The sequence below is a fragment of the Scardinius erythrophthalmus genome (genome assembly GCF_964197995.2).
Source record: "Scardinius erythrophthalmus genome assembly, chromosome: 19".
NCBI classification, from domain to species: domain Eukaryota; kingdom Metazoa; phylum Chordata; class Actinopteri; order Cypriniformes; family Leuciscidae; genus Scardinius; species Scardinius erythrophthalmus.
The window spans coordinates 18,715,607-18,737,512 of record NC_138239.1 but is presented as its reverse complement, the minus strand read 5'-3'; the positions used below and the strand labels follow the sequence as shown (position 1 = coordinate 18,737,512).

Below are 21,906 nucleotides of genomic sequence, written 5' to 3'. Positions count from 1 at the left end.
TAGGGGAATTCCACCTCTGCCTTTTTTACTTTCTTTTTCTACTGTCTGTCTCTGCATTTTTTTAATCGTTAGTTGTTATCAAGACAAGCATTACTATTCAACATACTTGCAGTTAGAAATGTGTAAAAGCCCTTAACCCTTAGTATGAATTGTGTACAATTTGTCCTATGCAAATGAAGGATCAAATTATGTGGTTTGTTGAAGAGTTGTGGCTGTACTTTTTGAAGGTATCTGACTTTTCAATGTTCACCTAATGGGCGATAATACGTGAAAAAATCTCAAACCCACATTGAAGGATGTATGGAACAAAGTCATATATTCCAGAATATCATAGAAACTCTTGACTTGGCTTGTAAGTGACCAGAACATCCTAGCTTTGTCATGGCAAGCACCATTTGCTCCAGAAATTCAGAGGGATATTTTCATTGCAGTATACATGCTATATGTTTAGAAAATGTAAAACCTTTTATTGAAGTGTCAGCACAGTCATTTTTTATTTTCCTTTCTGAAGGTGGAGAGCTTCATTTCCTTCAAATTGGAGGTGTGTGTGACGATATTGATGACGCCGACATTTTTGTCGACGGCCCCCTGTCTAATAGGGCGGAGCAATTACTGGACGGAGCAAAACCCACATCGAATCCTTCGAGTCCAGGTATCACAGGTGAGAGACACATGGAAGGCATTGAACTAAAGTGTTTTTCTCTCATTTAACAATTTTTATTGAATTTCTATTAAACCATGTAGCATTTTCTACAGCACATGTTGGACCAAATGTATACAAACATATTATGGCTGGCTGTGCTATTAACTGAAGTGTTTTTGTAGGGATCAAACCGATGGTTCAATTTGCCCCTTCAGCTACCTCACATTAAAGCCTTGAGAAATCCATTGGTCCTGCTTAATTGAATTTTGTGCATTTAAAACTGATGATGCCCAGTGTGCTTTCTGGGAATTTTTTCACTCTGTTCTTTGTTCATTTTGTCATCTGATGTAGAGTATCTCCTCCTGTGTAAATCATAGCAGCAGTAAAATGGTGGTTGGCCTTATACCCATGGAAATGAACAGTACAGTAATGTGCCATGTGTCTGTTTACAGGAGTTGACCTCCTGGTGGACCAGCCATTGACCGCAGAGACACTTTCTTCTCTGGTGGAACTAACGCATTTTGAAACGCTGACGCCGCGCTTCTCCGCAACAGTGCCCCCTTGCTGGGTGGAGGTGCAGCAGGAACAGCAGCAAAGGCGGCATCCGCAACACCTTCACCAGCAGCACCACGGCGACGCAGCGCAACACACACGCACCTGGAAACTACAGAGCGACAGGTATACATTCACATACAACATTCTCACCCCCCCCCCCCCAACAAAAGAAGAGGTTTAACACACATTATCATTTAAAATGAACATTTGAATCAGATGAACAAATGAAATATTTAAAATGACATATTTTTAATAATATATTTAAGAACCATAATATCAGAAATCTATGTTAATGTTAATAAATATTTGATGTAAAAATAGCTAAATATTTACTCATCAGTAATGTTTCCATAGTGTTTTCCCCCCTTTTCAAATGTAATGTATAATATCTCTCTCTCTCTCAGCTCCAGCTGGGATGAGCATGTGTTTGAGCTGGTCCTGCCCAAAGCCTGCATGGTGGGACATGTGGACTTCAAGTTTTTGCTAAACAGCAGTATTACTAACATCCCACAACTCCAGGTCACACTGCTGAAGAACAAAGCTCCAGGCCTGGGCAAAGTTAACGGTGAGTCCCAGAACAAAATATCACTCTTTCAGCAGAAAATGAAAGTGACGATGTTTACCATAGACTAGTTTGATTTGTTTTTTTTCCCAAAGTGAATCTCTTGTTGTGTAAAACTTTGTACTGCAGAGACGGCAGTGGACAGGCAGATTGTCTTCCCCTTGTCTCATGTCCTGCATTCAAATGGAGAGAAGAATGGACAGCCACTCCTGCACGACTTCTCAGAGGACATCCAGTTCATGGACATCGAGGAGTCACCAGGTAAATGTGCAGAGGAAAAAAGCCATCTTGACCACCTGAAAATGTTATGTTAGTGTCTGTCAGCATTCTTTAAGAAATACATCTCTCTCTGTCTCAGGCTCCAGGCTGTGTCCATTCCTGCAGGAACACAAAGATGATATCTTGTGTGGGCCGGTATGGTTGTCCAGTGGACTAGATCTGTCCGGACACGCAGGGATGCTAAGCCTTACAAGTCCCAAACTCCTCAAAGGTTCGCCTGAGCATCACAAGCCATTTATAGCAACCACTTCCACCCATCCAGCAGTGTGCCAGTAGACTTACAGTAAAACAACAGTGCAGAACTGCATGCAGTATTTTACTGGCATGAATATGCAACATTAAAAAAAAGTGTTTATATACACATTAAAACAGATGTCACAGTCTTGGTCACCTTGTTGTACTTCAAACAAATGAAATCTTCCTGTAAATGTGTCCTTCTCTTTTTCATTCCACTTTCTAGGCATGGCAGGGGGAAAATATCGTTCATTCCTAGTGCACATTAAGGCAGTGAGTGATAAGGGTCTGGATGAGAGTTTGAGGCCTGTTGTGCGGATGCCCTCAGCCAAACCCCAAAGTAGTAAAGCTCACTCACTCTCGTCCCTGCTGCAGAGGGCTCAAGCCACCAAGGTACAGCAGAAAAACACTTGAATTGTAATTGACTATTGTGTAAGCCTTGACTGTAATTGTGTAAGCCTTTAATCATTCATGCTGATTTAAAACACTATTTCCTGAAAACAATGACGTCATATTTTTGTGTGCTAGTTGATAGGTTGTCTGACTGCTTTATAGACCCCTAGTGGCTGTGTAGCTACATTACTTCATTAAAGAAATGGCACTTTACTTGATCTGCTCTTTGTAATGGAGTAAGAGTTGAAAGCCATACGGTGACCACCACTACAGTACTAATTTTAATAAAATCTCTCTCCTTTTCAGGAAAAAGCCTCCACGTCAAAAGCAGATCCTCAGTCTGCCCCTAAAAAGCCTGATAACTTGCGTGGCTGTGACTTGCTCCAGGAAGTGTCTGTCACAATCAGGAGATTTAAGAAAACGTCTGTACCCAAAGAACGGTAAGAGATACTGTACAAGTATCCTTTTACAGAAGCCTTTTACACTGCATTTATTTGATCCAACTACAGTAAAAACAGTAATGTTGTGAAATATTGTTAAAATTGAAAACTATTATTTGTATTTGAATATATTTTAAAATTATATTTATTCCTGATGCAAAGCTGAATTTTCAGAAGCAATTAATCCAGTCTTCAGTGTCACATTATCCTAATATGCTGATTTGGTGCTCAATAAACGTTTATTTTATTATCAATGTTGAAAACAGTTGTGCTGCTTAATGTTTTTGTGGAGACTGATTTTTTTTTTTTTTCAGTATTCTTTGATGAATAGAAAATTCAAAAGAACAGCATTTATCATTATAAATATTATTATTTATAAATTTTGAACCAGGCCATAGTCTAACTGTGTTGTCTGTGTCTGCTTATATTTCCTAGAGTGCAACGCTGTGCAATGCTTCAGTTTCCTGAGCTCCATGAAAAGCTGCTAAGAGGTTTGTGTAAGCATGCAGAAGACGGTCAGAGCTCAGAACACTGTCAGAGTCTCATCTTGGACATCCTCTGCTGGCTGGCAGGGGTCTACTCCAACGGACCTTGCAGGTGAGACACCACCTTGAGCCTGTATTATTAAACTCTGTTTTATCTTGTGTGTCTTTTTAATGAATTTTATAATATTCCTTTAGTTTGAGAGAGGGGAAAGAGGGGCTTCTGACCAAAACCAGGAGACGGCTGACGGATATAATCAGGGCGTGCTTCTTTGAGGCCGGCCGCAGTATAGCTCATAAATGCTCTCGCTTTCTTGCACTTTGTATTAGGTAAGTTTGCAACCTTTCTGTATTTTTCTGATCTTCAGTCTTATCATATAGTCTTGTTGCCGAACTAATGATCTACTGTCCAATATACATTTGCAGATGCAATGATTTTATGTTCATTAAACTTAATGGTTGAGTGTCTGATGTTTCAGTACCGGTAAAGGAGACCCCGGTCAGCAGGGTTTTGGCCAGGCTCTATTTAAAGCTCTTCTGGATAATATGCCTTATCTGCCTGCTGCTGCTACAGGAGGTAATTTTTTTAAAGTAGTAAATATATAGTGCCTTTTGTAGTGATAAGACCATTTTGTTTAAAAAATGTAAACTTTAATTTATTAGTCTACAGCAGTGTTTCCCAACCCTGTTCCTGGAGGCACACCGACACTACACATTTTCCAACTGTTCCTAATCAATCACAACTGAATCAACTCATCAGCTCATTAGTAGAGACTCCAAGACCAGAAATATATGGGGCCGATAAGGGAGACATCCAAAATGCGCACTGCTGGTGTGCCTCCAGGAGCAGGGTTGGGAAACACTGATTGTTTAAAAGTTTGGGATCAGTCACATTTCCTATTATTATTTTTGTTAAAAACAGTTGTCCTGCTTAATTTTTGTGGAAACTGACACGTTTTTTCCCCAGTGTTGTTTGATGAATGGAAAGTTCAAAAGAACAGTATTTATTTGATCAATTTAATGCATCATTGCTGAATAAAACTATTAATTTCTTAAAAAAATAAATAAATACTGACCCTAAACAGTATACTTAAGTAATTTATCTTGTTAAAACGTTTATATTCCTGTCTGCCTTTGTCTCTCAGGATCAGTCTTCTGGTACTTTGTCCTGTTAAATTATGTGAAAGATGAGGACCTGGCCGGCTGCAGTACCGCTTGCGCCTCTCTGCTCACTGCTGTCTCTCGGCAGCTGCAGGACCGCTTGACTCCACTTGAGGCGTTGTTGCAGACCAGGTCAGCTGATCTGCTGCATTCTGAATCATACACAAACTGAATTTTGTTTAATGTACTAGAACAAAAAAGCTTTTTATGAGCATGTTAGATGTGATCATTTTAAGGAAATTAAATGGTTTTGTCATGGTTTTCTCTATTCAGATATGGTCTATACGGGTCTCCGTTTGACCCAGTACTGTTTGACCTGGAGGTGAGCGGATCTTCTTGTAAGAATGCCTTCAGCAGCAGCAGCATCGGGGTCCAATCGGACGAGATCGATCTGTCCGATATTCTCTCAGGTGTGGCAATGCATTCTTCTTCTTTGACACACTTACATTCATTAATAAATATTAAAACAAAAAAGACAAACGTTTATCTAATCTAATTTCTCATCTAATGTCAGGTAATGGGAAGGTAAACAGCAGCGGGGTGGCAGAGGGCAGTTTCACTGCTCTGACCGGCCTGCTGGAGGTCGAACCCCTGCACTTTACTTGCGTCTCCACCAGTGACGGCACCAGGGTGGAGAGGGATGATGCAAGTATGTTCACTGGTACATATCCCACTTTTCTTTTCCTCTCTATCACATCTTGTTTCTTTTACAACCAACCGTGTCATCGTGGACCTCATCTTTAAGGTGCGGTCACATTAGCTGGCAAAAAAGGTCCATTGTCAAAAGTGTCGCATGACACACAGCTTCTTTCAAGAAACTGAATTTGCATAACCAACTTGAACCTGTTGCGAAATCTGTTTCCCTATATGTTCTTTTGTAGTGAGCACCTTTGGTGTGACGCCCACGGTGACAGGGCTATCTGCTGGGACCGTTGGCGAGGCGTCCACGGCCCTGAGCTCAGCTGCACAGGTGGCCCTGCAGTCACTCTCTCATGCCATGGTGTCTGCTGAACAGCAGCTTCAAGTTCTTCAGGAGAAGCAGCAACAGCTTCTAAAACTCCAACAGCAGGTCATATATGTAGACACTCTTCATTCATTTCAATCTTGATGTCTTGATTGATTCAGTACTTTGTGACTTTATGTAATTGATCGTCTTATGAAATAGAAGGCTAAGCTGGAGGCCAAACTTCACCAGACCACCTCAGCAGCAGCCACCGCAGCATCGGGCGTTGTCAACTCAGTGCCATCCAACCCGTCCGCCCCAGGCTTCTTCATCCACCCTTCTGACGTCATCCCACCCACCCCTAAAACGACCCCGCTGTTCATGACACCTCCTCTCACCCCACCGAATGAGGCAGTGTCTGCGGCCATAAGCGTGGAACTAGCTCAACTCTTCCCAGGATCTGTCATTGATCCCCCACCTGTGAACCTTTCAGCACAGAATAAAAACGCACAGAAAGCCAAAGCAGTAAGTTCTGAAAAACTCCTCTTCCTTATATATTCGTATTGTTTAAATGTTATTATTTAGTAATGTTCAGTTCTACTTGTGCACATTAGCAGATGGCAATTATGTAAATTATGCATGTGCTATTTTCCTTTAAGGGGTCATGTTTGTTAACTTTAATGTTTGTCGTTTAACATGTGGAATGTGTTTAGCTAACGTATATGTGTGTGTGTGTTGTCATTGCAGAACCACATAGGAAGTGGCCTGGCATTGGCAATCTCACAGGCCTCTCATTTTCTACAGCCTCCACCACACCAGTCCATAATTATCGAGCGAATGCATTCAGGTACTTCAGTTCCAGAGGAAGACTTAAAATGACTTAATTATAAAAAATAAATAAACTTAGCTTAATTAAAATGCTTATTGGTTTTATTGAAGAACATCAGAAGCTTAACAAAAAAGTTGTTACAGCAGAAATACTAGAGGAAATATCTTAGCCAGTATGGGAGGAAGGGGGGCTTTAGATAATGTGGGGGGCATAAAAGTTTGAGACCTCCAAGGCCTCCAAATGTCTGAAACAATTCAAACCGCAGCACAGACCTGTCAATGTTCCATCTCAAAAGAAGAAAAACAAAAATATGTGAACGAAATGCAAGTTTTGGGTACTTGTGATCCATATACTCTACAGTACCTGCTGCAGTATTTCAATCCCTAAAAATAGCAGGGCATTCTAAAATGCTTAATGTGAAAAACAATTAATAAAGTGCTGTAATGTATTAAATGATCAAATTCAGTATACACCTTAATTATAATGCATAAAATCAGAACACTTTTACTCACAATTTCTACCCCATAACATATTTTAGAGCCTGGCATAAATGCTTGTTTTAATACAAGTTGTCTTATCTTAAAACTTTTTAAGTCATTCATTTAGAATTTTACTGAGGCCTCCTAGTGAGCCTCAGCCTTCTGGTTGATAATCACTGCTCTAGATAGAACACTCTCTTTAGTCCTCATTCTTTTGCTTTTGCTATATGCTTTGGTGCACCAACATCTTTTGATCATGTGATCTGAATTAAAAAATGTCCCTTCTCTGTAGGTGCAAGGCGATTTGTGACTCTAGATTTTGGCCGGCCTGTGTTGCTGACGGATGCGCTGATCCCCACATGCGCTGACTTGGCCTCCCTTTCCATCGATATTTGGACTCTTGGGGAGGAGGTGGATGGGAGGCGACTCGTGGTCGCCACAGATATCAGCACACACTCTCTAATTCTACATGACTTGTTGCCCCCTCCCGTCTGCAGATTCATGAAGGTTTATACAAGTTTATGATAATCAAATTTGTACAGGTCAAATAGCATTCTGCTTTGTATAAGCTTTAGCATAGAGAAAATCATTTTTAAAAGACAAATCACTGATATTCACTCTATGCCCTTCCCCCAGATCACTGTGATTGGTCGATACGGCAGCACTAATGCGCGGGCTAAAATCCCACTGGGCTTCTATTATGGACACACCTACATCCTGCCATGGGAAAGTGAACTTAAGCTGATGCATGATCCTCTGAGAGGGGATAGTGAAGCTGCCTGTCAGCCAGATCTGGATCAACATTTGTCAATGATGGTGGCCCTACAGGAAGACATTCAGTGCAGGTTGGTGAGGCTGCAAAGCACAATTAACTAAGCTGCCATTGGCATTGACTGAAGTACGCTACCATTTAGAAGTTTGGGCTCAGTAAGAAGTTTTTTGTTTTGTTTTGTTTTGAAAGAAACAATACTTTTATTCTGCATGGACACATTAAATTGACAAAGACATTTGTAATTTTACCAAAGATTTTTACTTCTTTTCTTTGTAGAAAATACTTTCTATTCATTAAATAATCCTGAAAAAATATATCACGGTTCACCAAATACAGTTTTTAACAAAAATATTTAGAAATGTTTCTTGAGCGCCACAGCATATTAGAATTGTTTCTGAAGGATCATGTGACACTGAAGACTAGAGTAATAACACAGGAATAAGTTACATTTTTAAAATATTTTAGTATAGAAAAAAGTTTTATTTATTTTAATTTGTAATAATATTTCACAATATTACAGATTTTACTGTATATTGATCAAATGCAGCCTTGGTGAGCAGAAGCGGCTTTTTCAAAAAAACATCTTTCCAACCCCAAACTTTTGAATGGTAGTGTATTTATAATTACACTTAAGTGCTAATAATTAAAAGCTTTTGTCAAATAATGGACATTTTCAGTTTTAAGGGCCTGAGTGCACTTTATAATTGGCGGAATTTACGCTGTATTAAATATGCTAATCTCTTCTGTAGGTATAATCTGGCCTGTCATCGACTTGAGACGCTTCTTCAGAACATCGACCTGCCGCCTCTTAACAGCGCTAATAACGCACAGTACTTCCTGCGCAAGCCCGATAAAGCTGTTGAGGAGGATTCCCGTGTTTTCTCCGCCTACCAAGACTGCATTCAGCTCCAGCTCCAGCTCAATCTGGCCCACCATGCTGTCCAGAGGTTGCGTGTGTCTCTGGGAGCCACCAGGAAACACCTACCCGAGAACTACGACCCCAGAGAGCTGGTCCAGAACTCTTCTACCGAGCAGCTCCGAACCATCATCAGATACCTACTGGACACACTGCTCAGCCTGCTGCACTGCTGTAATGGTAAGGGAGGCAGCCCGTGCCAATACCACCTCACTGTTTTAAAATGACATGAAATCTGAATTGACCTTACTTTGTCAAATTGAACGCTTTTCCCTCTTTCTTGCTCAGGTCACTCTGTGCCCACAGTGTTGCAGAACACGTTTCACGCCCAGGCATGTGAGGAGCTCTTTAAGCAGCTGTGTATCAGTGGGACCCCTAAGATCCGTCTGCACGCGGGTCTGCTGTTGGTGCAGCTGTGTGGAGGTGAGAGGTGGTGGGGCCAGTTCCTGTCCAATGTCCTGCAGGAGCTTTACAACTCAGAACAGCTGCTCATCTTCCCCCAGGACAGGTAACACAAAAAACACGCTCTTTCAGATGTTGTATAAAGTCTGGCACACACCAAACCGACTGTCGGGCCAGTTTTGAGTGTAGGTGGACTTAGGTTTTTTTTTTGTGTGTGTGTTCTGCACCGTTGGCTCTAGGGCAGGGCGGTATGACAAATATAACATTTAACATTTAGTGATGACATATAAAGTGTCTATTTTTAGAGATTTCATAGATCGTGGTATTAATTGTGGTATGTAAATATATCCATGTTGCACAGTACTTTTTAAAGTTCTTGACACTTCAGAGTGATAAAGAAACATGCAGGTATGAGAAAATAAAGAACAGGATGTGCTTGATGATAAAAATAGTTAAGAGCAACAAGCCATTAAAGAAGATCTCTGTTCAATCATTGTTCTATTGTGTTTGTTCTATTGTTTGCAGTTTGCTGTTTCAACCCTCTACGATACGAGTAAATAACTCACATATGCCAATACATTTTACATGAGATTACTAAAAAAAATCTTTAATTAGCCAATTGCTAGTATATTGTACAATTACAGTCACCTGTAATTGAGTTAGAGGCAAAAAGTTTAGCACAGATATAATTTCACAAAAAATTGTCAAAATGTTCATCTTGGCAAGCATCCTAGTTGGTTATTAACATAGTCGGTTATTTCTTAAGTGAACGTAAACAGTCGAGAAAGAAAACGCATGTGTAGAGTATTAGTTTATTGGATCTGTGCATTCTTAAAGTGACACTAGTCTAAGATTCCTGCTGCTGTCTGTTTTTAATGTTAATCAAACAGACTCACTGGGAAAAAAGTCACTCAATGCTCTTGCATGAATAACTTTTGTGACTTTAATAAGAATTAGTCTATATTTAATTTATACAGTGAAGACTTGCAGTTATTTTACATTTGATTAATTTATTCAATTTCTGTACCTAATCTACCTATTCGGTATCTAACTACTGTTAAATCTACCTGTAAAACCTGAAAAGCACTGTTTATTTAATTAGCATCTTTGTTCTATTGTTTATTTGTGCTATTGCTTTGTTCCTATTTTATTACAGACTCTTCATTTGACTTTAATAGTGTTTGAAATTGATATTTTATGTTATATTTATGTAAAAAAAAAATCATTTGCATTGTTCTTGCATTCCATGTAAAAAGTCTGGTAAGTAAAATAAAAAATGTACTAGCCAATGGCGTCTCAAGCTTCAATGTCTGTAGAGGACTGCTACTTTTTTCTTTATTTTTAATAAGATAATATAAAACAATAAAAACATCTATATTGTGATCTAATGTGGTAAAATAAGATTCTGGTCATATCGGCCACCCTTAATCGGAACTATTCCTAAATAAACTCAGACCTCTTATGTTAATCCATCTTTTCCTTTCCTCAGGGTATTCATGCTGCTGTCCTGTATTGGCCAAAGATCTTTGAGTAACAGTGGGGTTTTGGAGGGTTTGTTGAACCTTCTGGACACACTGCTTTCTCCTCTGCAGCAGACTACTGCAGCACAGTCCCGCAGGGCAGAAGGTGCGTGTTTGAGAGTGAGATTTTTATGTAATATGCGCCTGTGTGTTTATGGTAATGTTACAGTTTTGTGTGTGTTTATAGGTGTGTTGGATATCCCCATGATCAGCTGGGTGGTCATGCTGGTCTCTCGACTGCTTGACTATGTGGCCAGTGTGGAAGATGAAGCCACTGCAGCTAAGAAACCTCTGGGGGCAAAAGACAGAGAAAGATCCTTTTCAGGTGAGACTCTTAGGTCTGGGCAAGCATAAGAACTGGAAATTCAGTGTGTTTTTGAAAACTACTGTTCACCAGTTTGAGGTCAGCCAGATGTTTTTGAAAGAAGTCTCAGAAATCAGAAAATTTCCATTCAAAATGATTTGCCTAAATCTTTTAATTATTAGCACTTAAGTGTAATTATAAATACATAAATCTTTCCAACCCCAAACATTTAAACTTTTTTAATGTTTTTGAAGTCTTTTATGCACACCAAGCTGCATTTATTTGATTAAGAATAAAGTTAAAACATAGTATTGTGCAATATTGTTACAATTTGAAACGCTTTTCTATTTTAACATATTTTAAAATGTTATAAAGCTGAATAATTTATTTGGAATAATTTTAAGCATCAAGAAATCATTATAATATTCTGATTTGCTGCTCAAGAAACATTTCTTATTATCAATGTTGAAAACAGTTGTTGTTGTGTTTTTTGATTAATAGAAAGCATTTTAAATAGGAATATTACATTGTAAATGTCTCTGCTTTCACTTTTGATGAAATTAAGATTCGCTGGAAAAAAGTTGATTTCTTTACAATAAATAGAACATCTTACTGATCCTAAACTTTTGAAAGGTAGAGTACCAGTGATGCGCGGGTTGATCCAAAATGAGCGGGTGCCTGCGGTCACCCGCGGTTACGAGTCATCCAAAAATATTTTTAATGATATTCGGGTCGCGGTCGGTCGGGTCGTTTGAAATAAAGATGACAATTAAACCTTTGTAATTTATATAGTACTAGACACAATTTTCTATGAAATACATAGGCCTACACTTTATTGGCTGAATAACTGGCGCGAAGATGACTCACGAGCTCAGTCTGCAGGTAGAGATGGAGGCGGCAAGAGAAAAGGTGAGGACTGGGGAGAGACGCACACTTCGATTAGACTAACACATGCAGCATCTTAATTGTTAAGAAAATTAAACGAAATAAATGAATAAATCAAGCCTTTATTACATAACACTATATAGGCTATATCATACAGCATTCAGAAAAAGAACAGTTTGCGCTCCTAACTGTACGTTCACACCGCCGCCGACTTGAGCTGCAATTAAGAAGCTCTGGCCGCTTGTCAAAAAGTACGGGGAAGCTTGTTGACTCTTTGGCCGAGCAGCATTCTATGTTCGATCATGGGAGAAGAGAAGTGTCACACCATGAAATGTAAACAGAAAAAACAAGCAATACATTGACATTAGAAACCTTTTATAATGACAGCATTTTTATTACCGTTTTGGTCACATTTGGTCTGGAAAAAAAAGAATACTTAGCTATTATTATTATTATTATTATTAATAGTGAGTGCGCGCACACGGCCGGGGCTCGCTCTCTCTCTCTCTCTCTCTCTCTGCTCGTTCTTATATGCCCTGTCAAGTAGGGCTGTCAAACGATTAATCGCGATTAATCGCTTCCAAAATAAAAGTTTGTTTTTACATAATACATGTGTGTGTACGGTGTATAATTATTTTCTATATATAAATACACACACATGCATGTATATATTTAAGAAATATTTGCATGTATATACTGTGTATATATATTTATATTATATATAATTTATATTGTATATAAATATTTTATATATAAATAACACATTTTCTTAAATATATATATGCATGTGTGTGTATTTATATATAGAAAATAATTATACTCCATACACAGACATAAATTATGTAAACACAAACTTTTATTTTGGATGCGATTAATCGCGATTAATCGTTTGACAGCCCTACTGTCAAGCGCGCCCTGTTAAACTGACAGGACTTAAAAACACATGCAAATGATAAACGTCCACTCTATGATGGTTAAACTGCAATTAATCCGATAATGATAGGAAACCCAGCAGCGGCCACATCCCCCCGCACCCCTAGTTCCTACGTCTATGGCCCAATGGCGCTACGATGAGCATTTACTACTTTTAAAAAATGCGGGTCAGAAAGCGGGTCGGGTACAATATTTTCTTCTTTTTTTTTGCAGTCCGAGTTGCGGGCGGGTTAGTTGAAAACGTCGGTCGGGTGCGGGTTGTTTATACATTGACCCGCGCATCACTGTAGAGTACATAGTGCATACAGATGTTTCTTCATTGGTAATGTGTCTTTGTTTTCCTCTTTCCAATCTCACCAGGGAACCAGTGGAGTTTCATAAATAACAGTCTACAGTCTCAAAATCCAAGCAGATCCGCCAAAGGCAGCAACAGCAGTTTAGATCGTCTATATTCACGCAAGATCCGCAAACAGCTTGTCCACCACAAACAGGTACATGTGTCTCGCACAAACTTCCTTTGCCATTTATAGGCTACTTTTATACCATAACATAGCAGATGATTATAAAATCTGCACTTGAAGTCTTTTCCTTTTATAGGTATAGTGAGGATGTTAATCAATTCTCCTTTCATTGCAGCAGTTGAATTTATTGAAAGCCAAACAGAAAGCTTTAGTGGAGCAAATCGAGAAAGAGAAAATTCAGAGCAACAAAGGCTCCTCCTACAAGCTGCTGGTGGAACAGGCCAAACTCAAACAAGCCACGTCCAAGGTGAGAATAGATACTTTTGAAAACTAATTTCGTCAAATGTCTCTAAGGGGCGGTTGTTGGACAAATAAGGAGTAGCAACAGAATTCAAAGTACACATTAGCAGTGATAAACATAACCTTCGAACAGATTGTAAAGTGAACCATGTGGTTCTGTTTCTTTGGCAGCACTTTAAAGATCTGATCCGTTTGAGGCGGACAGCTGAATGGCCACGCTCCACCTTGGACTCCGAGGCGTCAGTGGCAAAAGAGACCCCTGAGGTGGAGCTCTTGCCCTTTACATTATCTCATGAGCGCTGCATCTGCGTCGTCCAGAAGCTCGCTCTTTTCCTCCTCTCCATGGATTTCACCTGTCACGCAGACCTGCTCCTGTTTGTCTGCAAGGTGCAACTTGTTTTAATCCTTACCTTTCTTAATTCAGTTCAATTAGCTAATATCACTGGGGTTTCATAACTTGGACATACATAAAATGTAAGTTTTGTTTGTGCTGTTGAATTTAGATACAGATCTCAAACTTTTGAATGGTAGTGTATTTTGAATGAAGTCTCATATGCTCACCAATGCTGTATTTGTTTGATAAAAAAAAATCCAGTAAATGCAGTAATATTGTGAAACATTAATACATTTTAAAAGTAGTGATCAATTACTACAATGATCCTGCTGAAATCAGGTGATGCTAAACAGCATTAAAGGGTTAGTTCACCCAAAAATGAAAATTCTGTCAGTAATTACTCACCCTCATGTTGTTCCAACCCCGTAAGACATTCGTTCATCTTCGGAACACAAATTAAGATATTTTTGATTTAAATCTGAGAGCTGATCACTCCTCCATAGGCTTCTAAGTGATTGAAACTTGCTGGCCCAGAAAAGTTATTAAAGAGATCGTTAATATAGTCCAAGTGACTACAGTGGCTCAATCTTAAATTTATCAAGCGACGAGAATACTTTTTGTGCGCAAAAACAAACAAAAATAACGACTTTATTCTACTATTCATTTCCTTCTCTCTGGGCCTCATAGTGTTTTTGCGTAGCGTGTCTGTGCACGTCATCACGCATCACACACATGACAAGCGTCGACCAATAGTGAGCCTATGTGGTGACGTGCAACACAAGACACGCTACGCAAAAACACTACATAAACTAACTCAAGGCTCAGAGAGAAGGAAATGAATAATAGAATAAAGTCGTTATTTTTGCTTGTTTTTGCGCACAAAAGTATTCTCGTCGCTTGATAAACTTAAGATTGAGCCACTGTAGTCACTTGGACTATATTAACGATCTCTTTAATAACTTTTCTGGGCCAGCAAGTTTCAATCACTTAGAAGCCTATGGAGGAGTGATCAGCTCTCAGATTTAATCAAAAATATCTTAATTTGTGTTCCGAAGATGAACGAAGGTCTTACGGGGTTGAAACAACATGAGGGTGAGTAATTACTGACAGAATTTTCATTTTTGGGTGAACTAACCCTTTAATTTGAAATAGAACTCTTTTGTAACATTATAAATGTCTTTACTGCAAGACATGTCCTTGTTGAATAAAATAATTAAACTTTTGAATGGTAGTGTATATTTAGTAGACCATGCCTATGTTCTAAATCTCATCCACTGCTTAGGTATTGGCCAGAATAGCAAATGCAACACGACCCACAATCCACCTGTGTGAGGTGGTTACAGAGCAGCAGCTGGAGAGGTTACTGCTGTTACTGGTGGGGACGGACTTTAATCGTGGGGACATCTCATGGGGCGGAGCCTGGGCCCAGTACTCCCTCACCTGCATGCTGCAGGACATCCTTGCAGGTTTGTGTTTTAGGTTTTAAAAGATGGTCTCAGCTGCAGAGTTCAAAGTGACCCACGGACGTTTTATATTTAGATGTTGTAATCTGTTTTCAGGAGAGCTGTTGTCTCCGGTGTGTGGGGATGGGATGGAGGGGGCGGGGGCTGATGAGGCCGGTGCCGCCTCTTCCTCTGTGGTGGTGGATTCCGATGACTCTCTCCCCCAGCCGACCCCCATCCCACTCGTTGAGACCATTGATGAGCCTCTGGGACCAGATATCATCGCAGGTACACCCGGGACATCCTCTGTGTTCCAAAGTGCGTTGGTAACCCCGCCCGAATAGCACGTCACCTCACACGGACCCTCACCTTTCTTTTATTTATGATGTTTATTCGTTTTTTTTTTCTCTCTTGAATGAGCTGCATGTGTGTTTTTTGTGTTTGCTTTTGTATATAATATGTAATAGTGGTACAATGCAGTGGACAGGGGGTTGGAACAGTGCAGATGATTTTGACTTGGTCTATAGTCATTTAAAACCTACAGTTGTTAGTCATTTTATCATTTATTATAGGTAAGATTTTATGTCAGCGTCAACATTCATTTAAAATGGGTCAACGATCCACTGTTCGGACGCCCTGTCGGTCTAAGAGGAGTGTGACAGCCTGACAGTGGGCTGTCTGTATAGTTGCTTCTCTTGGTGCGCTGCTCTTGCAATATTAAACGTCTTTTCGTTGCCCAAAGGTGCTCCTCCACTATCATCTTTGGAAAAAGATAAAGACATTGACTTTGACTTGCTACAAGACTTGATGGATGTTGATATTGATCCTTTAGATATTGATTTGGAAAAAGATCCACTCGCCGCCAAGGTTTTTAAGGTATGGACCTTTCTCTTTCTCTCTCTGTTCTGTAGGCATTAGGGGTGTAATTGTTCAAATTTCTCACGGTTCTGTCCTCACTGTTTTAGTTTGGCTTTGCAATTACTTTGTACATTGCTAGCCCAATACCCATATGTTTGATGTCCATCGTATTGCTGATATTTTCTTTTCAGAGTTGTCCAAAATTTCTGTAAAATACAGCACACTATAAAATTACTGACATTTATATTGAGAAATGTCTGAAAGTACAGCGATTCAGTGACAATTCTATAAAAATTCTATAATTACTCTTGAAAATAGCCACATTACAATTCACACACTTATTCTTGTCATTAGATGCTATAAATGTTCATACAGAACCGTGGGAAGTGAACTGTACGTTTCACCCCTATACTGCATGTATTATGTAATCGGAGATCAGTAGTTGAAGTTTGGTTGTAATATTTAGAGCTGATTTGCACAAATTCAATGTATTAACCCCTTTCCAGTAGAGTATCTTTCTTTTTTTTTTCTCAGAGATGAGTGTCTGAGATTTTTTTTGTTGTTGTTTTTTCTTTTTCTTTCATGTTCTCTCTTGCAGCCGATCAGCAGTACCTGGTACGATTACTGGGGTGCTGACTACGGCTCGTACAGTTATAACCCCTACACGGGGGGCGTGGGCATTCCCGTGTCCAAACCTCCTGTGGCCGCCACGGCAGAGAAGCCTGGATCTCAGAACCTCTCAGTGTCTGTGTCTCAAGGTGAGAGACATTAATCAAAAATACATTAATGACATAAAACTTATAATAAATCTGAGTGCTATAAAACCTTTATTTTTTATTCCAGCACTGGATGCTCGACTGGAGGTGGGATTAGAACAGCAGGCAGAACTTATGCTGAAAATGATGTCAACTTTGGAGGCAGATGCAATATTGCAGGCGCTGACATCCACTTCTCCTTCTGGTACAAACACAAAAGGAAACACCAACAGATATTTGTGTCTATTGTGTACAGGGTTCCTACAGTCATGGAAAATCTGGCGATATCATGGAATATTTTTTTTTTTTCAATCAATTTATTACATTAATACAATCTTAGAGTCTATAGTGAGTATAATTTTTCAAAAGTCAGTTCTAAAACATTTCTTCAGGCAGAAATTGATAATTGTAACCTTTACATAATGATTTTTGATAATTCCAAATCAATATTAAAGTATTTTTCCATAAGTGTGGGGAACCCTCTTTTGTTTTTGTTTGTTTTTTATAAAATTATTTGACTTCATTTAACTAGCATCACCCCTTCTCTTCATAATCTTTTTTTCCTCTCTTGTTTCAGTGGCCCAGTCTGCAAACGGGACAGATGACTCTCTTCTGCGTGGGGGGTTCCACAGCTCTCCGTCTGCCAGCAGTCTGATGGCACAACCTTCTTCCATTCCCATGTTGAGCACCTGCTTCAACAAGCTCTTCTCTTTACTCCAAGTGCATCATGTTCAGGTACGGGCACAGTCTGGTTTTGTTGCTTGAATTTACCACTGCTCTTTCCCTATTTCCCTAAAATCTAACTTACAGAATCACACCATCTTACTCAGACCATATTTATCTCTCTCTCTCTCTAGTTGGAGTCTTTACTGCAGCTGTGGTTGACTTTGAGTTTGAGTTCCTGCTCCGGAGGGTCAGAGGAGAGCGGCTCAGACATCTTCCTCTTCAACTCCAGCAGAGTGCCCACAATCCCTCTTAACCAAGGTGTGATATTCACAGACTGATTGAACGCTTTGATCTGAAGATATTCTCATATTTTTTGAGCAGCTTGGATAACTGTTGATTTTAAATAAACTGTTGGTTTTATGGGGTATTGATACTAAGGATACAAATTAAAACCCTATCTGTTGTTATTTTCTAAAACTTTAAAAAGCTTCAATATCACTAGCTACATAAACATGTAAACACCTCAATTGATCCGATTGAGCTCAATCTGAATGAAATTGTACCGATTGAAGGAGGTGGTGTAGACCGGAAAAATAGCAGGAAAAAATTTAGCATGGAAACGCCTGAACTTTACAAATTTTACAAAAAGGAGACTGAATATTTGCGAAAATATCTCTAAAACATATGGCAGCTTTCTTTTATATATGTTATCAAGGGGAAAAAACGTCAGGTGGCTTTCTCCGGTTCTGAACTAAAAATTTTTTGAAATTATGAACAAGAAAGAGAAAGAAAATAATGGAGAGCAATGCTAATGAGCTAAAGAAACACAGAAGTGAGTTAGATCACTCACAGTTCCTTATGTAGTTCAATAAGTAGATTTTGTAATGACTAACTGACTGTAACTCTTGTCTCTCTCAGCCTCCATCAGCAGTTTCCTGTCAGTGCTGGCCTGGTACCCCAACACTTCTCTGAGAACATGGTGTCTTGTCCTGCACAGTCTCACCCTCATGACCAATATGCCTACTAGTGGTGAGTATCTGATTGGCTGAGCCTGTCTTTGTACCTCCTGATGTGTTTCTGGCCACACTTAAATGTGTGGGTGTTCCCAGGGGAGACCCGTGATTCTATATGTGGGTTTTCTCTGGTGGAATCCTGCCAGCTCAGCAGATCTGTGTTGTGTGTCCCTGCTGCAGCCTGATTATAAAAGCAAACAGCCTTGTAACCCACTTTCAGATTAACTGCGCTTATAACTTGTTTGTGACATCTGCAGCCTCCAGCAGTGGGATGGGTGTGCAGGAGAGCACAGCCCAGCAGATGGTGTCTGACCCCACACTTGTGCACGTGCTTGTGCGCTTCCTGTCTGGAGGAAACCCTCACGGCACTAGCCAGCACAGCTCACAGGTATTGAGCTTTTAATGAACATGCACACACATGACTGATTTCATAGAAGTATATTTGGCAAGTGCCTCTCAGACTCCTCTTCCTCTCTCTTCTCAGGTCGGCCCCACTGCAACACAAGCCTTGCAGGAGTTTTTAACCAGGTTGCAGGTGCATCTGTCCTCCACATGTCCACAGATGTTCAGTGAATTTCTGCTTAAATTGTTGCACATTCTGTCTACAGAGAGGTAAATGATTGATCCAACATTTATGTAATTGAACTGGTGCTTGTTAAAAATTTGTGATTTTGTTTTAAATAATTGTTTTTTTTTTTAATCTTCTTTTTTTTTATAGGGGTCCATTCCAGTCCGGTCAGGGTCCATTAGATGCACAGGTTAAGCTTTTAGAGTTCACCCTGGAACAAAACTTTGAGGTCGTTTCTGTGACCACCATCTTGGCCGTCATCGAATCAGTCACCTTCCTGGTTCATCACTACATAACTTGTTCAGAAAAGGTGGTCTCACGCAGCGGTTCGGACAGCTCTGTGGGCGCCCGTGCTTGTTTCGGGGGCCTGTTCGCCAATATCATCCGCCCCGGCGATGCCAAGGCTGTGTGTGGTGAAACCACACGAGACCAGCTGATGTTTGACCTCTTAAAGCTAGTCAATGCTTTGGTGATGCTGCCACTTTCGGGTGATCGGGAGTTCAGTGGGAGGCTGCCCCCAGCGGGCGGAGCCACTGACAGCGTATCAGATGAAGAAAAAGTGTGTGGAAGCAAAGAGTGTGGGGCGGCAGGCACAGCTCAGAACCAGGGACCAGCAGCGGGTGTCGCAGACCTGGTTTTGGCCAATCAGCAGATCATGAGTCAGATCTTGTCGGCTCTGGGACAGTGTAACAGCAGTGCCATGGCCATGATAATTGGTACAGAAGTTTATTTAAAATGAATAAAATAAATATTTTATATTAATAATTCTGCTCAAATTTTTGGGTCAGGAAAATTCTTTAAGAAATTAATTACTTTTATTCAGCAAGGATATATTAAATTGACAAAAAGAGACTGTAAGGACAGTTATTTTGCAGGATTTCTATTTCAAATAAATGTTCTTTTCATCCTCATCTATTCATCAATTAATTGAATTGCTTTCAACATTAATAAGAAGATATTATAAATTAGGATATTTCAAATATTTCAATGGTAGTTTATATTGAACATAATGCATTCATTCCTTTTCTGATGTGTTTTCTCTCTGTGTCTAGGTGCTAGTGGGCTTCACCTAACTAAACATGAGAACTTTCATGGTGGGTTGGATGCCATCTCGGTGGGTGATGGCCTCTTCACCATCCTGACTACTCTAAGTAAAAGAGCCACATCCGTCCAGGTCATGCTGCAGCCCATTCTCACCTACATGGCCTGTGGTTATATGGGCCGACAGGTACGACTCGGCACAGAGGAAGTGAGAGACCACAGAGTTTACTCTGTGATGATCTTAAGAGCCAGGACTTTTTCACACATTTTATTATGCAAAATTAACTAGACACCAACAAACATGATCTGTGCTTGTATGTTGTGGCCTAAAAAACATTAACACATATTCAAACAACTTTTCAAATTTTGGATTTCAGTATTTAAAAAAAGTACTTTTTTACCCCCCCCCCCCCCCACACACACTAAAAAAGCCCTCAATATACTGTCATTGCATTTTGTGAATGCTGAGTGCTTTTATTATTTTTTTACAGGGATCTCTATCAACATGTCAGCTCTCTGAGCCTTTACTGTGGTTTATTTTGAGAGTGCTTGACACCAGCGAGGCTTTGAAAGCCTTCCATGACATGGGTATGCCAGCACTAACACTTTCAGAAGAGATCATTTTTGAACTGGTGTGTATGTTCTGACTCTGTGTGCGCACATTTAGGTGGTGTTCAGCTCATCTGTAACAACATGGTCACCAGCACGCGAGCCATCGTGAACACTGCACGCAGTATGGTGTCCACTATCATGAAATTCCTGGACTCCGGACCTGGAAAAGCAGCAGATGGCAGCCTGAAAGCACGAGTGCTCACCTCAGAACCAGACAACGCAGAAGGACTGCACAACTTCGCCCCTCTTGGTACTGCAAGCACTCTTTATTTTAAGCCATAAACTCTGCCTTTTCATATAAACATCAGTTTCTTAAGCTTTAAAATGATTTCAGTTCATAGTTTCTGCTGTTCCCTTGCAGGCACCATCAACTCCAGCAGTCCCACAGCACAGCCAGCGGAAGTGCTTCTGCAGGCCACGCCCCCACATAGACGAGCCCGTTCTGCTGCTTGGTCCTACATCTTCCTTCCTGAAGAGGCCTGGTGCGACCTCACCATCCACCTGCCCGCTGCCGTTTTGCTGAAGGAGATTCACATACAGCCGCACCTGGCATCCCTTGCCAGTGAGTGTAGCCGTGTAGCCCTGCCCACGATGCAATATCTTTGGTCCAAAACCCCACTTGACACTGCTGTATATTATATTTGGCCCATATAAGAAGCTTTCCATACTATTGAGGACTATTCTAATATCTTTTAGGATACTAAATGCTTCTCTTTCTCTCTCTCTGTCCTTCCCAGCATGCCCATCCTCAGTGTCTGTGGAAATCAGCGCAGACGGTGTGAACATGCTTCCCCTGTCAACCCCAGTCATCACTAGCGGTCTCACCTACATTAAGTTCCAGCTGGTAAAGGCAGAGGTGGCGTCCGCTGTGTGTCTGAGGTTGCATCGGCCGCGGGACGCCAGCACTCTGGGCCTCTCGCAGATTAAGCTACTGGGCCTGACTGCTTTTGGAAACACTTCCTCTGCCACTGTAAACAATCCTTTTCTTCCCTCTGAGGACCAGGTCTCCAAAACCAGGTATTGGAAATCACAATTTTTTTCACCAAGTAACATCTAAAATAATCAGTTTAGTAAGTTGTTCAATTTCCTATTTTAAGTCTCCATCTATTGTAATATCCCAATTT

General features: G+C 40.3%; 1 protein-coding gene across 9 annotated transcripts in view; it reads left to right on the top strand.

Moving 5' to 3' along the window:
• The window catches only part of birc6 (baculoviral IAP repeat containing 6), a 101,303-nt gene that overhangs the window by 21,883 nt on the left and 57,514 nt on the right, over positions 1 to 21,906 (top strand). The window contains exons 11-51 of one of the 9 annotated variants that reach the window (XM_081347621.1): positions 512 to 661; positions 1,096 to 1,321; positions 1,603 to 1,763; positions 1,890 to 2,021; positions 2,119 to 2,250; positions 2,500 to 2,666; positions 2,973 to 3,106; positions 3,542 to 3,703; positions 3,787 to 3,918; positions 4,068 to 4,165; positions 4,734 to 4,881; positions 5,023 to 5,159; positions 5,264 to 5,398; positions 5,631 to 5,818; positions 5,915 to 6,217; positions 6,440 to 6,539; positions 7,293 to 7,507; positions 7,637 to 7,845; positions 8,522 to 8,868; positions 8,977 to 9,196; positions 10,580 to 10,716; positions 10,798 to 10,935; positions 13,093 to 13,223; positions 13,369 to 13,500; positions 13,665 to 13,880; positions 15,110 to 15,293; positions 15,387 to 15,587; positions 16,012 to 16,145; positions 16,726 to 16,885; positions 16,971 to 17,087; positions 17,460 to 17,617; positions 17,740 to 17,866; positions 18,467 to 18,577; positions 18,819 to 18,949; positions 19,022 to 19,173; positions 19,280 to 19,845; positions 20,182 to 20,357; positions 20,662 to 20,758; positions 20,838 to 21,032; positions 21,144 to 21,344; positions 21,520 to 21,799. In XM_081347621.1, coding sequence (XP_081203747.1) covers positions 512 to 661; positions 1,096 to 1,321; positions 1,603 to 1,763; positions 1,890 to 2,021; positions 2,119 to 2,250; positions 2,500 to 2,666; positions 2,973 to 3,106; positions 3,542 to 3,703; positions 3,787 to 3,918; positions 4,068 to 4,165; positions 4,734 to 4,881; positions 5,023 to 5,159; positions 5,264 to 5,398; positions 5,631 to 5,818; positions 5,915 to 6,217; positions 6,440 to 6,539; positions 7,293 to 7,507; positions 7,637 to 7,845; positions 8,522 to 8,868; positions 8,977 to 9,196; positions 10,580 to 10,716; positions 10,798 to 10,935; positions 13,093 to 13,223; positions 13,369 to 13,500; positions 13,665 to 13,880; positions 15,110 to 15,293; positions 15,387 to 15,587; positions 16,012 to 16,145; positions 16,726 to 16,885; positions 16,971 to 17,087; positions 17,460 to 17,617; positions 17,740 to 17,866; positions 18,467 to 18,577; positions 18,819 to 18,949; positions 19,022 to 19,173; positions 19,280 to 19,845; positions 20,182 to 20,357; positions 20,662 to 20,758; positions 20,838 to 21,032; positions 21,144 to 21,344; positions 21,520 to 21,799 — 7,240 coding nt within the window. Of the gene's footprint in view, positions 1 to 511; positions 662 to 1,095; positions 1,322 to 1,602; positions 1,764 to 1,889; positions 2,022 to 2,118; positions 2,251 to 2,499; positions 2,667 to 2,972; positions 3,107 to 3,541; positions 3,704 to 3,786; positions 3,919 to 4,067; positions 4,166 to 4,733; positions 4,882 to 5,022; positions 5,160 to 5,263; positions 5,411 to 5,630; positions 5,819 to 5,914; positions 6,218 to 6,439; positions 6,540 to 7,292; positions 7,508 to 7,636; positions 7,846 to 8,521; positions 8,869 to 8,976; positions 9,197 to 10,579; positions 10,936 to 13,092; positions 13,224 to 13,368; positions 13,501 to 13,664; positions 13,881 to 15,109; positions 15,294 to 15,386; positions 15,588 to 16,011; positions 16,146 to 16,725; positions 16,886 to 16,970; positions 17,088 to 17,459; positions 17,618 to 17,739; positions 17,867 to 18,466; positions 18,578 to 18,818; positions 18,950 to 19,021; positions 19,174 to 19,279; positions 19,846 to 20,181; positions 20,358 to 20,661; positions 20,759 to 20,837; positions 21,033 to 21,143; positions 21,345 to 21,519; positions 21,800 to 21,906 lie in introns of all 9 variants that reach the window. The other 8 variants (XM_081347620.1, XM_081347619.1, XM_081347624.1 and 5 more) reach the window with 8 other exon arrangements.